At 51.0% G+C, this 14866-nt stretch overlaps 1 protein-coding gene across 2 annotated transcripts in view; it reads right to left on the bottom strand.

The window, feature by feature from the left end:
• Positions 1 to 4974: 4974 nt before the first annotated feature.
• The window catches only part of TNR (tenascin R), a 74559-nt gene continuing 64667 nt past the window's right edge, over positions 4975 to 14866 (bottom strand). For both annotated transcript variants that reach the window (XM_050307142.1, XM_050307143.1), the window contains 5 exons: positions 13729 to 13880; positions 12680 to 12776; positions 11733 to 11894; positions 10231 to 10394; positions 4975 to 9843 (listed from right to left, as the gene is read on the bottom strand). In XM_050307142.1, the coding sequence (XP_050163099.1) occupies positions 9724 to 9843; positions 10231 to 10394; positions 11733 to 11894; positions 12680 to 12776; positions 13729 to 13880 (695 nt within the window). In that variant the 3' untranslated portion in view covers positions 4975 to 9723. The remainder of the gene's footprint in view (positions 9844 to 10230; positions 10395 to 11732; positions 11895 to 12679; positions 12777 to 13728; positions 13881 to 14866) is intronic.

The following is a 14866-nucleotide window of genomic DNA, read 5'->3' as shown; positions in this document are numbered from 1 at the left end:
TGAGTTTTTGGGGTGCCTCTTCCCCACCACCGTCTGGGAGGCTTTGCAGCTGGGCTTGCTGAGGTGAGTCCAGATCCGTGGAATCACCCCTCCGTAGGGGAGAGGAATGCTGGGGTGGGGAGCGAGGTGGGATCCTCAGGTGCCTCCTCAAATCCTGCTTGACGCTTGTGTTAAGAAAGTTGGGGTACAGGAACTTGCGAGGGGTTGAGCAGGAGGAGCGTCCGTGTCTGCTCAGGGCACGTTTTGGTGTTCGGGAGGAGAGTGATGGGGCTTTGTGTTGGCTTAGAGCCGATTGTTTTGTGTGTGTGAGCCTTCAGGAACTCCTTCCTGAGGAAATCCTACGGGCAGCGCTTGTGGCAGGCGAGGGGGAGAGGAGACACCCCAGGCAGGAGGTGGGGAAAGCGCCAGGCATGGGCGAGTCCCGGCAGCGTGACGCGGTGCCTTCCCGTTCGGGAACAGCTCAAGGATCTCAACGTGAGGGCCAGGGGAGGAAAAACCCATTGGTGAACGGGGGTGCTCCTTTCCTCAGCGTGGAAATGGGGTCACCAGCAGCATCCAGGGGCTGGATTTTGTGGAAGGTGTGAACCAAAGGCAGAGGGGTGAGTGACGCTCGGGCACAACCCGGTGCCCCCAAGGACCAGAGTGTGTGCCCAGTCGTGGGATGTGGTGGCTCATGCCTGCTCCTGGAGCAGCCGCTCCTAGGGGTGTCCCACGTTAGATGAGTGTCAGATCTGATCTGCCCAGGTTGATTTTTAGGTGAAAAACCAGTTGTGCCAGCTGTCCCCTCTGGCACAGTCCTTCCTTAGGCTCAGCCTCCCGATGCTGAGGAGCGATCAGTGGCTGCCCCTTGGTGCTGGCTTCCCCCGGAGCCCAGCTGGGCCAGGCAGAGAGAGCCAATCCTGCTCTGAAATGAAAAGCAGCTGCCAAATTATTAGTAACATTTTGATTATTTTTATTATCTGTTCCCCTCCATAAGCCACTTCCATGGGGGAAGCTGTTCCCAGAGAGCTGTGGTGAGCTGATGTCCCTCGGCTCAGGAGCGCATGAGGGTTTTGGCTGGTGGCACTGGAGCAGTTGGGATGTTCTGTGCTGCCCTTGGGGCTTCGCTCCTGCCTGGGAATGGCACTCTTTGACCTTTGCCCTTCACAGTTCAAAGCCTTCCTGCTCCTCTTCTTGTTTGCTACCGGGGGCTGTGTGGGGAGGATGCAGCTGGGTGTCAGGGCTTGGTGGGCCCTCTCCCACCCCCCGGGAGGGAACCGAGAGCGAAATGCAAATCGTGGTGGGTGAAAGAGGGGAAAAAACACCCAAGACCTTTCTGCTAGGGTTGTTTGACCTCTTTCTGCCCCTCTGTGAGGGAGAGGCGGTTCCTGTATTTGGAGGGGCAAAGTCCCCCTCAGGAAGGGGGAGAGGCAGCCTTGGGTTGAGGTTGAGGGGTAAACAAGTGGATTTTGGCTGGTTTTGGCATGACTGGAGTGCAGCAAGGGGCCGTGGGACCAGGAGGAGGGACAGAGCTTGTGCCCGGGAGCAGGGGGACAGTGCTGCCAGTGATGCTCCTCCAGCCCCCTCCCCTCTGCTGCTCCTCTCCCAGCTGCCTGCTTCCAACGCCTGCTCCTGAAATTCTTGCAGGGGGGATTTCCCACTTCATCCTCCTCCTTCTCTCACTTTTAGGGAGGATTTTTCTCATAACCGTTTGCAGAGTTTCTTCCTCCAGCCCCCTCTTTTGCTGTGGTGTCACCAAATGCAGGGGACAGCGTGAGGACAGGGGTGTGTGTTGTGGTGAACAGAGGCAGCTTGTGCTCCCACCACATCCTGGTGTGCTCTGCCCTGCTGGCCAGCAGCCCTGCTGGGCCCTGCCGAGGAGCAATGCCAGGGAATAACCTGGCTGGGAGCAAGAGGATTAGCCATGCCGCTGGGAATAAGCCCCCTGTGGGAGGGCTGCAAACCTTGACATCCCTGCTGACAGCCAAGAGCAACCCAAAACACTGGGAGGGAGAGAAGTGCTGCTGTAAAGATGTCCCTAATCACAGCCAGCATCTTGTCTCAAATCTGATGTATTTGATGAGGATATTTTAGCAGCCTTCCAGTGCCTAAAGGGGCTCTTAGGAGAGCTGGAGAGGGACTTTGGACAAGGGTCTGTAATGCTAGGACAGGGGGAAATGGCTTCACACTGACAGAGGGCAGGTTTGGATTGGATATTGGGAAGAAATTCTTCCCTGTGAGGGTGGGGAGGCCCTGGCACAGGGTGCCCAGAGAAGCTGTGGCTGCCCCATCCGTGGAAATATCCAAGGCCAGGTTGGATGGATCTCTGAGCAGCCTGGTCTAGTGGAAGGTGTCCCTGCCGTGGGCAGGGGGTTGAAGCTAGATGATATTTGAAGGTCCTTCCCAATCCAGCTCTATGCTTGTTGAAACAAGTTGGAAGCAGAAAAACTGCTGGCTGTAGTGCAGGGAAGGGGAATGAGCCTGTGGGCTGCTACTCACAGCACTCCTCATCCCAGGGTTGGGAGACAAATCAATGAAATTTAAAAGCCTCACATTTAGATTTGATTAAAAGAGATAATTCATAACTTTTTTTTACACTCTACATAACTAAGCTTTAAAGCTCGTAACCCCAGGAGTTAAAAATATAAAAAACGGGAATGAGGATTTTAAAGGGATGATAAACACATCCAGTCTTACGAGGGGGAATTAAAATCTGAGAATGTTAAAGATGGTGCTATAAAAATCCCATCCCACAGGGCATAAAGCAACTGTGAATTCGTGGCACAAGGCTGCCCCTTCATCGACCTGCTCCAGCCTTGCTCCTGCAGGCATTGCCCCTCCTCCCTCTGTCCTGCTCCTGGTTGAGCGTTTCCCTCAGGGTTTTTGGGGCTGAGGTTGCAGGGTGTGTTGCTGGGAATGTGTTGCTCGAGCTCTGGGTTTGGGATGGATGCCCAAGGTCCTTGCTGAGGACCTTTGTACACCCTCCTGATGTTTGCTGGTGGAACAAAGTTCCCGAGCATCGCTCATGCAAGAAGGGGACTTTGTAAGAGGGCTGTGATGAAACATTTCTCGGTATAAAGTGCAGTTGGGGGGGGCTGCGATGCTCTGCGGGACTGGAAGTGCCCGAGGAGGAGTGTGGTGTGCCTGGGAATGGCATGCTCCTTGGAGAGCCTGGAAATGTGAGATCCCACCACAGGTGGTACTGCAGAACTGTGTCTAGATATGGCTTTGAGCTGGGCAAGGGCAGAGGGGGCTGGAGCTGGGAGGGCACCTGTGATGGGGCAGGAGCTCCCCAGGGGTCAGTCTAGGGAGCAAAACACCCCCCTGGCTTAAGCAAAACTTGGGGTGCTTAGGAAAGGGCTTGTGCCAGCCCTTCTTATCCCATCTGAAACACAGAGATGGGCTGTGACTGATTTTGGGAGGTGGGTTATGTTGGGTTATGGTCCAGATGGATGCTGTGGCTCCCCATGCACCTGCCTTCTCTGGGAACCAACCTCGGAGTGACATGTGCACACCTCTTGAGACTGGTTTTTGCAATGGGAGGACTGTGTGTCCTCCAGGTGAGGTTTTTTGGGGTGCTGGGGGTCTCACGTGGCCCCAGCCATACTGAATGGGGGGGTACAGTGGAGGGTACTGCTCTCCTCTAAGGGACCATAAATGAAACCCATTGAGCCAGGTCAACTGCTTGGCCAGGCTTGGCCAGACTGGGATGACAGGTACTGGTGCAGGTAACCCTTCCTCCCCATCCCAAATCCATCTCCATCCCTCAGCTCCTCCACCCACTGGGGAGAGCAACCTGGGCTTGCCTGAAGGGTCTCCCATGGCATTGCCTCCCTTCAGACACAAAGAAGTTTCATTTAATCCAGACAGCTGAGTCCATCAGGCTTGGCCTTGGGTGTTCCGAGGGTCGTGACCGCGCTGGGGCATCCCCAGGCTCACAACTTCCCTTTCTCGTGTCCCGCAAATCGGACCGAGAAAGAGAAGTTGAGAAGCTGCTGCAGAGCAAACTCCCCTGTTTTGTCTCTCGGAAATTAAATTTAGAAAATATCAAAGTGGTCTGGCAGAGGAGCTTCTTTCGGGCTTTCTCATCCTGTCTGGCTACGTGTCAAACAAGAAAACCGAGGAGGTTTAAATAAAGTCTGTGTGTGAAATGAGAGTTTAAAAATCTTCTGAAAGTTTGGTTTTTGGTTTTGTTTTGGGTTTTTTGTTTGTTTTTTTTTGTTTGTTTGTTTTTGTTTGTTTGTTGTTTGTTTTTTGCTTTCCACTGGGACCATGTTCCTCTGGAACTAACCTTCCAATCAGTTTTTTTGGTGGGGTTTCCATCAGGTTGGGAATAGATTGCTGTTTAAATTGGGAGAATGGCTTTGACTGAAGATTTCGGGGTTGTTTCTCTCTGCTCCCGAGCATTCATACCACGGCTTTGCTTTCTCTGGCTGGAAACTGCAGAGCCAAGAGCCTCTCTAGCTCGTGGGAGCAGCTAAAATTATTACCAAAACATCTCGTGCTGGGCTGAGGCCAAAGTGCAGCTCCCTGCCTTCCTGGGGTTAACGGACTGGCTGCGCTGACCTGACTTTGTGGTCACTTTATTGCTATTTATTTTAACAGCATAGTTGGGACAGGGGGGACTTGGGAGCCTCTGGTCTTGCCTTCTGCCCAACACAGCCCTGGGGTCGGATGGGGTTGCTCAGGACTTTCTCCAGCCTGGTCTTGAGCACCTCCAAAGATGGAGATGCCAAAGTTGGGCTGCCCCAAAACTTCCTCTGATTTTTTTATCCCACTCCATGTGCTTGGTCTCTCAGCTGCTCTGTTCCTCCACGTTCCATGGGGAATCTGTGCTAACAAGCCCCCCCACACTCCTTCTGCCATGGGATAACCGAGGATTAGGGACAGGACATGCATGTCCTCTCTTGGCATGAGGTCAGGGCTGTGGTGCTGCTGGGCTTGGATGTCCCAGGGCCCCGTTCCCACCCCACTCCTGGACAGGCACACAGCTCACTCCTTCAGTATCTTTTATTAATGTATAGAAAATGCATTAAAAAAAGGAACTATACATAGCCTAAGAGCGGTCAGGACTAAAAATACTAGTTAACAATGGTTAACAAGCGTCGATCCCATTCTCCGAGCTACGTTCTCATTACAGGGTGGGGAGGGTTGTTTAATATATTATTTATTTATATTATTTATTTTATTTCTGCATTTCTTTGCTTTCCTCTTCCCCCTCATTTGGTTGCATTGGTTTGTGTTTGAGTTCAGCAGAACCTGTCCAAGGCATTTCGTTGCCTCCGTTCTCCCTCCGTATTTATGGTTTTAATTTTTTTTTAATATCTTAAATGCATTTCCAGGGTTACACAGGGGGCTGCTTGTTTGTTTGTTTGTTTAGGTCTTTGTGTCCCCCTCTTTCTGAGAAGCCACTGACATCTTGAGAGCTGCAGGCAGGGTATTAAGGTGGGTCTGGGCATCAGGGTCTCCCCAGGGAAGGGCCTTTCTCTTCCCCTTCCCCCAAACCCCCCCTCTGGAAGGGGCAAGGAGCTGCCACCACCATCAGGGTTTAATAAGGAAGGGGCAAGGTGACCCTGGAGGGTGCTGGTGGTTCCCAGAGGGTTCAGCTGGTTTTAAGGCCATCCCAGGGTGCTTGGTTTGCAGGAACAGGGATGGGCTTCTTGCTTGGCCCCAGGACAGAGCCCTTTGTTAGCAGGTGTAAGCATGAATTAAAGGGGGTTTTTTGGGGTGAGAGCTCTTTGCTGGCAGTGTCTGGTAAAGTCAAAACTTGTGGGTGTTTCTGGGGGGCACAGGGCAGGCAGGGGATGTGTCATCACCTCGAGGTGCAACGATGGGGACACACCAGGAGGGCAGCTCTGGGTTGGGATGAGGGCATGTGCTGCTGTGGTGATGCACCAGGCAGGTGTTTTGGCTCCTGCTGTATTTTGACAGGTCACTCTGAGTCTGTTGTGGGCACGGGGACATCACTGGCTGAGCCCTCACCTGCCACACCACTGGGGATGAAGGTGGCATGCGCTGTGCTTTCCACACCCTGGCACTTCACCTGGGGTAAGCATCACTTTGGGAAGGAGGGAGAGGGTTGGGGCAAGGGTGCATTTAATCTGGTACTATGCTTTGAGATGCCCATGGTAAAGTACTGCAGAGATAAGGAGTAGAAGCAAAGGCTTCTCCCCAACCTTTGTGTACATGTTCTTCCAGTATCCTCCTGCCAAAACCTACCTAACCTTGAGGAAAGCATGGCCTCTCTCCTCAAAATTATTAGTTTATAAATTGCTGCCTTGAGGATCACTTTGCTAAAAGCAGCTTTTCCTTTCAGGACATTTATTTTTTTTTCTTTGGTTATGTTTTAGTGCAGTGTGCATTGGGAAGGTGGGCTTGGAGAAGGGAAACAGAGGGAAATGAAAACTGGGCAAGAGATGAGAAAGTCCCTTGGTGTTTCCTTCCAGGATTTTGGGGTTAGAAATAAGAGCTGAGAGGGTCCTGGATGCACGTGGTGTTCTGCTGTGTGCAGGACCTGATGTGCTTCTTCCTGCCCCCTGTTGTGTGAGGTGGCATCTCGCAGTGGATTGAGTGGTTTGGGTGACAGCTTCGGGTTCCTTTCTGGGCTCTGGGACAAGCCTGGGCCACCCGAGCCCAGGATGGAACAGCAGAGCCACCAGAGCCCGCTGATGGTTCACGTGCTGGAGCCGAGGTCTCTCAAGATGAGCACTGCACAGGATCCAGGCTTGGTTTCTGGGAATTTCAGGGCCAGACTTGTCTGGTTGGAGAACAAATTCAGAGAAAGAGTGATGGAGAGTGAGGAGAAACTGTAGTTAATCACCTGCCCTTCTGCAACATCAACACTAAGCACAAATCTGCTTGAAATTGCTGTCAGAGCTTTGTCCAAAAGGAAAAAAAAAATATTCATTAGGTAGTGCAGAAAAATTAATTTCTGGAAAATTGTATCTTGTTTGTGGACAATGTGAACAAGGGACAATGGCCCAAATGACCGGGTTGTTGTTGCTGATTGTGTGCCTGGCCTTGGGTGGGGTTATCACCAGAAGAAAACCATGACCTGTAGAAGTCTTTCCTTTAAAAGATTTTCTGTGTTTCACCAAGATAATGGAAAGACAACACCCTGGAATCATGTGTGAGGTCAGGGACCAGCACTTACATATAATGGCATTGGAAGGTTGGATATTGTCCCCAAGAGCGTCCTTCATACTCAGCTGTGGAGCTGGGTCAACTGGGCCAACTCATCCTGGTTACAGGACTTGTAAAAGGGATGACAGACACAAGGAAGGAGGGAGAGATATATGTCAGTAAACCTGTGTAGAGAATAATCAGCCTTTTTGAGGATGTCCTTTTGAACCTCCTGGAAAAGCTTGCTGTGCTTTGATTTTCTGTTTGAGTCATACTTTTGAGAAGAGAGGTTTCTTGCCTTCAGCTTGGTTATGAATGATGAGCCGCAAATGTTTCCACTCATGTCTTTTCCTTCCACCTGGGTAGGTAAGTAAACAGCATCATCCAGACCAGGTGGTGAATGCCAATCTCTGCTCCTAGTTGTAACCACTGCACCATACAGCCTTTCTTAGGACACTTCTTGCCTATAAATTCTTGATGGTGTTGGGAAAAATTGCTCTGCCGGTCTACTAAGAGGCTTCTTAGTTTTTAATCTGTTCCATCTGCTGCTTTTTGTTGGTTCTTGGGACTTTAAAATAGGGCTGGGTGCTCAGGATGTGTGACATGCTGCCATCTGTGACACTGGCCATGTCCTGCGAGAGATCCCATCATCTGCAGCCTCTGACTGACCTGTTCATCAACTGCTTCACTTCTTGTCTGATTTGATGCTGATGGGAAGTAAGAAGAGATGCCTCATTTACATATGAGATGTTGCTGAGCTGCAGCATCCTCTCTGCAGGTCAGGCTGCAGTTTGTAAGCTGGCCATGTGAAGGGCTGGGCCCTGTATCTAGTCCTGACCTTGGGGTTAGCTGTGACTCCATGTGCCAGGACGTGGCACGGCCAAGGAGGCTGCACTCCCCACTTAATGCCCCTCTTCAGCTCTGCAGCCGTGGTGAGTAACGTCAGAACATCCAGGAGCGTGGCCGTGAAAGAGACACTGGCCTGAATTTATAAGCTACTGCAAAGATGCCTTTATGTTGCCATCTGGAAGATGTTCTTGAGACAAAGCAGCTTCAGTGTGATAAAAAGAAAACGCAGTGTTCAGCATTTGTAATGCTGCCCTGGCTGCCAACCCAGCAATCAGCTGCATTGTCCTTGGACGTGGGGACGCGTCCCCTCTCCCAGACCAGGCCAGTGACAATGCCCAGCATTGATCAGAGCCCTCGGCAGAGGGGTGACTTGAGCGTGGTGGCCATTTGGGCTCTGTGGAGGTGGTGTCAGTGACAACTGAGCACAGCCAGAGCTATCCGAAGGGTCCACCTTCCTTGAGATAGGAGAAGGATGGGAAGAGCGAACTCATCAATTCTTCCAAGGGCCTTGAAGTGCTCCAAAATCTGAAAGGACTAAGCCTTTCTTCCAGGAGGGGAAACAGTTGATTCCCTGTTAGAGAAATGGTGATACCAAGGCACTGAGATTTGTGTCCCTCTTCTGATGGTGTAGAAGAGAGATGCTGTAGGAGAAGGAAGGGAATGTGAATTCCTCAGCTTGCACTTCTCTTCCCTTGGCTGTGTTGTCATCATTCCTGTGTGCGTGGAGGTCCATGAACAGGAGCACCTGGCTGTGACAGCTGTTGGCTTCAGGCTGGGCTGTGGTTGTGTGGTATCTTTTGGTTGCTGCTCCTTCTCTGAGACCCTTTGGTTTGGGACCAATGACCTCGGTGAGAGAGAGCACGGCAGAAATGTAGAAATAGCAGAGGAAACGGGCCCTCAGCTTTGGGGCCACAAGGAATGATTTTTCTCCCAAGTCTTCTAATTTAAGTCCTTTCTTCTGCCTCAAGCTCAGCATAACCCAGGCTGATGTGCACCTGGAGCAGGATGAATTCAGCTCAGAGGAGTGGATAATGCGTGTTGGGGCTGGTGGAGCAGCTCTTGTTTCCCTACACCCCATGCCCACAAGGATGACTTTGGCTGTGGTGGGACCAACACATGAGCTGGGGACTCTCTGGAGTTTGCCTACATCTACAGATATTTGCCAAGCCCCTCTGGGTGGGATCTGTGAAAACTGGGGATGGGGTGAGCTTTGTGTTTGCTCATCCTCGCTTGGTCTCCGTGGGTTCAGAGGCTGCCCATAGGGGAGAGATGGGCCTCTGCCTGCTGGAAGGGTTGTGTCTACAGGATGGCATAAAGCCTGGGACCTCCCTGCCAGGAGGGGACAAAAGGCAGGGAGAGGATGGGCCCCCCTGGCCGTGACTGGGGTGGAAGTGGCTGCACCAAGGTCCCTGTGGGAAAGGTTCCTGCCACAAGCCCTACGACAAACGTTCTAACAGGGTTTGCTGGGGATTCCTACGTCTTTTAAAAAAATATCAAAAAAATCTGTCTCTTTCTCTTTCTTCTCATGTTAAGGGTCAGAGTATTGGGTTAGGGAGACTGGAAATTTGGTATTTCTCTGGGACAGATGCAAAGCAATGAGGTCTTCCCTTTCCCACGGCCTCTCCTTGTGCCGTGGTTCCCTCCAGCATTTGTGAGGGGCAGGTTGCTATCTCAGACGAGTAGTAATTTTTTTTTTTCCCTTTTCATATTATAAAATACAAACAAATGACAGAAAAGGTCAGGTGGTGGGAGGCAGGAGGGGGTTCAGCTGGCTCAGAGCTGTAGGGACCGTCGCTTCCTCCCAGAGATGTTCCGGTGGTTGTAAGGTCGCATCTTCATTTCCACAAAGGGGATGGAGAACTCGTGGCCTTTCCAGTGGTACCAGTTAATCCCCTGGCAGGAGGGAGAGAAAGGCAGAGGGTAAAGAAAGACCCTAAGAAGAAACTAGAGCGGGAGAGGAAGGAAATAAGGTTGGCTGCTGTAGAGAAGCCAGAAGGTAGAACTTGCTGCAGCAGGAGCAAGAAACTCTCCTGCTGCTGTGGCTTGATTGTTTTTTTAATGTAGGAATATTTTTTGAAGGCAACACAAGATGCCACAGCAGATGACCACGGCAGCCACTCTGAGGCACAAAGCATCAGCTCCCTTCACTCCAGCTGGTGTGGGGTCACCCCAGCAGTGCCCCTGACCCCGGTGTAGTGACCACACAGCCCCAGCCCCAGCCTAGGCTTGCTGTCACGTGCCCCTAGAAGATCTACCAGAGGGTTTCAGCCCTGCCCTTACCTGGCTGTGCCGGGACTCTCCGTACTTGCCGTTGAGGTTGGTGCGGTGGCAGTTCTTGTACCACCAGGCCCCTTTGTAGGACATGGCACAGTTGGTCACGGCCACGTCGTTGTCCCTGTCCTTGGTGGAGAAGGGGCGGCCCTGGTGATAGGTGAGGGAGTCCCCTGTGGAAAGAGAGACCGTTGAAGGTGATGGATTCTGAGTGATCTGGTCTTTTCACCAGGAAATTAGGATATTCTGGTTATGTGGTAGCCTGCCAACCAATGGCTCGAGCAGCTGACAGTCTGGGAATAACATGAACTGGAATTGCTCACAACTGGTTCATCTGAGGTCCTCTGCTGTCTGTTTAGGATCAGTGCAGACCATAGCAAATCTCAGAGGCTGCTTGTCTTTGTCAGATAAACTGCTATATGGGTTTGGATCTGAATTTGAGTGTTCCAGAAATTAATTCAATTCCAGATTTTAGCATCCGTGATTTCCTGAGGCTTGGCTCTGCTATATCACGTTAGGATGCTTTCAGCCTCTTTCCTCCTGGTAGCCAAAGGGAGATTTTTTTCTCCCAAAGGAGATCCAGCATTCATGTCTTGAACCAAGATGCTTGGCCACCTTTTCTCCCTTTGGATAAGGGGAAGAAGTTTTGGGAAGGTGTGTGATGTCTTATTCCACCAAACACACCAATCTCATCTCATCTCACCTCCTGCCTAAGGAACTAGAGAGCTGCTTTTGGGTGAAAGAGAAGCCAAAGTGAAATATGGTCATTATTACAACTGGGTGATGTCCTTAGAGGAGATGTTCTTAACACACTCCTTGGTGGTCCTGAAAGTTTCCTGTCGCTTCTCTTCCAGTGGCCACTGTTAGGTATTGAATAGGAAAATTCCTCCATCTCAGATGTGGTGTGGGGTTCCTTGCTTAAGTACACAGTGGTGAAGTTTTGTCACGGAGGCTTGCGCTGGGCACGTCTATCCCAGCTCAAAGGGCTGCAGTTGTTCCCCCTTCCCCCTTCTTGGGGAAGAAACCCCCCCGTGCTCTTCCTCCAGCACCCACTGTTTTTTGGTGGGCAAAGCCTAACTCTCCTGCATCAACCAAGCAAGCAGGTGAGCCAGTGTCCTTATAAAACTGGCCACTGTTTGGCCTCTACGTGAGGAAATGACGCAGAAGCTTTCAGATTTTTCCATAGCTGTGGAAAGGCGATAAATACACCCTCCAGCGTGGCATCAATAGCCAGCTGCCCTTACTGCCAAGTGGGATGACACCTCTGATGACTGACCTGGTTATTTGAACAGCAGTGTCTCTGACATTAAATATCTAATCCCCAATGGAAAATTCCCTGTGTACTCATTGGGATGTATCAGCCTGGTTTACACGATGGACTGCAGGATGGCAGGAAGGACTATGGGTTTGTGTCTTGCTGCTCCAAACAAGTCAGCTTTGCTGTTGGGATTTCCTTCCCAGCCTCAGACCCTCGGGGTTCCCCAAGATCCCTGCCAGCCACGAGGCTGTACCTGAAGTGCCATTGTAGTCCCCGATTCGCAGCTTGTACAGGCTGCGGGCGTCGCCGATGGAGAACTTGTCGTAGTAGGCGTAGGCTGCTTCCTGACCGTCCCTCATGTCGATGCGCAGCTCATAGCGCCCCTGGGACGTGATCTTGTGGATGTTGTCCAAGCCTGTGGAGGCAAACAGTGAAACACCTGGTGAGACCCAGTGCCTGGATCCGCTCCGGGAGCAAACAAGGAAAGCTCTAGGCAAATAAAACAGCTGTGGGAAATGAGAGTGAGGAGAGGAATCGAAGAGCAGCAGCGCTTCTGGTGAGTCTGTGTCTCTCCTGGCACTGCTGGGGCCTGAGCTCTCTGTCCTCACGCAAGTTTCACCTCTCTGTGCCTAGGAGACAGGAGTTCAAGGCCCAAGTTTAGCTTTCTCCCTGCTACTGGAGCTGGGAACCTTCAGCTGAGGAACTCTGTTGCTTCTTATGTTGCTGTTAAGCTCCTGTACAAGCCCGAGTGTGTTTACGCTGCAGGACTGGCTTTGGCTCCTGTTCAGGTTTTGGGAGAGCAAACTCAATTTCAGAACTGTGCTGGGTCTCCCACTCCCTCCCTTCCTACTTTCTTTGGAAAACTGGCTTGCTGGCCGAGGCCATGAGCTGTAGATGTCATCCAAGGCAATCTGTAGTCATGGGATGATGGGGTTTGGTCCATGAAGAGTCCCAGCGTACCCCTCTCCTCTTCTAGGATGAGCAAGTTAGGGAGCTGCTGACCTTTACCATGTGCTTTTATGTGACGTGTCCCTGGGTGTCTTCTAATGTGAAGGGCAGGGAATGAACAGAAGGAAAATTGTCTGAGGGAGGGTGTAGAGGAATGTGGTGAAAGGCAAGGAGCCAACAGCTGGCACGGGTGAGCAGCACAGGGAACTTGGGTCTGACACCTCGATGAAAGACAACCAGTGAAGGTCATACCCAGCCAGAACTCGTCCTCCAAGTTTCCGAAGCCAACCCGGTAATCTGCCCATTTCCGGAAGAAATCGGTCAGCCCGTTCTGCCGCCGCTGGAAGACCTGAGGTGGAGGAAGACCAGGGGCAAAATCAGTGTGATTCATCAGAGATGAGGAATGTCTCTGTCGGGCTTCGGACACACAAAATGAAGACAACACTTTGTCATTCCATTGTGCCTTTCAGGGGAGAAAATTGCAATGCTCATCCACTTAGTGTTAATTGCAGCCATGCAATTAATTCATGTGCAGATGGAGAAACCAAAGAGGTGTTAGATAATGTCTGAGGCAAATCAATATGAGAACAGGAAGGAACTGGCCTTTGAGCTTTCTGCTCTACCCAACACATGGTGCCCCTGGTTTTCTAGCACAGGATTCTGCTCTCAGCTGGCTATTTCTGTGATATCCAAGGGGATGCTCTGAAGCGGAGCGAGATGGAGGGAAATGTACTGGCTGGAAATCAGCATTTGAGGAAGCCCATTTTTTTTTTGTTTTTGACTATACATCGAGCAGGCTTTTGTGTAATGTGTGTAAGTAAGTGTTTGACATGAATAAGATCAAAGCACCATGGCATTATTTACTTATGCTGTCAGTCCATCTACGTCAAGACAAGCAGTGTTTGTGCAATTCAAAAGCCAAAGAGGCATTTGTTTCTAAAGTGCTCCTGTGCAGACTGAGTCGGGGTGATGCCTGACACCCTCCTACTGCAGGCAGTGTGAATCATTCCCCGTGAAAGCTACCGGCCATTAATTTCATTTCTGGAACAATAAATCAGCTTCACTCACAGATTCTGCTCTCCAGAAGCACTGCAAACATGTCAAATAAATCAAAGGGCATTTCTCCAAGTGTAACTATTATTACCGGAGCGTGGGCCATTCCCCGTGGCGTGGGAAATGAAGCGTGCGATACGGAGCCTGCTGCCGTTCCCGCGCAGCGTGGGGCTCGGCTCTGCTGGTAGGATGAGGCTTGGCTGCTCTGTGATGGGGACAACACGCAGGACAACCCCAGAGCTACTCACAATCCAGCCGCCTCCGTCGGTGGTCATGTCGCAGAACACCGGCACCCTCTGGCTCAGGTCCCCGTTGATGGAGATGGTGTAGACGCCGCTCAGGGTGTCCCCGTTCATCAGGTGCTGGGCACAGTCCTGGGGGTTTGCAAACACACGGCCTCCTGCGAAATTAAAAAGGAAAAGAAAAAAAGGCAAAATTTAAGCCAAGAGATGCCTTTTCCCCATGCCTCAGCCCCTGCTGGTTGTGATCCAGGTAAAGCCGAACTTGGCTGCTGTGTCCCAAGTAATTTGGTGAGGCAGTGGGACTTTACATCTGCCATCAACATGAGAGGACCTACTGGAAAAAAATGTGTGCATAAATTAATTATCTCCCATATGTCCTATATTGGAGAGGTGCATGGTAACATCACTATGAATGATGAGGGATGTCACTTCTTGGATCATCTTTGTGCACCATGTCTGAAACCCTGGGGTTTATGCTGTCACCAGCATATTTAGACAGCTGTGAAAATACCAAAACCTGTTCTCCTCTCAGGATTGCCAGCTCCAATCAAGTTTTATGACTTTACTCATTCCAAGGGGATTCTCCTGATTCTCCATGCCCTTGGAAACGATGGTAGACTTACACTCAGCTAATTTTCACTTGCAAGCTGGGCAGGAATTAGGCTGTGTGAGATGCTAGAGACAGGCAGCATGGGCAGTGTAACTGCGCTACAGGTGTCCTCTAATGAGGAATCATCTCATTTGAGGGCCAGAGTTTAGGACAGTCTTAATTATGAGACCCCCTCAGTATTGGAATGTCAGCTCTGGGCACAACTACTTCTTATTTGATGCAAAAGAGGGAAACACATCTTTTTCTTTGCTGTTGTTGCACGTGGATGATGGAGTAAATAAGTGCAGAGCTGGAAATGTGGATGTGGCTTTCAAGGATGTCTCAGTCACGCAGTGACAGGGTGTGAAGGGCCTTCAAATCTTCAGTGCTCTGTGTGTGTCCATCAAAACTGTGTGGTGTCCCATAGGACCAAGATACAATCCTTGGTTACTTCCCACTTGGGTGTGTATTCCCCCCTCCTTGTGACCTGAAGACTCGGAGGTCGTTGCTTTGTCCAAATGTTGAAGATCCCCTATTTTTTGCTGTCTCCGTGGT

Source organism: Myiozetetes cayanensis, unplaced genomic scaffold (assembly GCF_022539395.1).
Source record: "Myiozetetes cayanensis isolate MyiCay16 unplaced genomic scaffold, myiCay2020 scf12, whole genome shotgun sequence".
In the NCBI taxonomy this organism is placed as follows: domain Eukaryota; kingdom Metazoa; phylum Chordata; class Aves; order Passeriformes; family Tyrannidae; genus Myiozetetes; species Myiozetetes cayanensis.
Note: the sequence above shows the minus strand (reverse complement) of the source record. Positions and strands in the feature narration are given on the sequence as shown.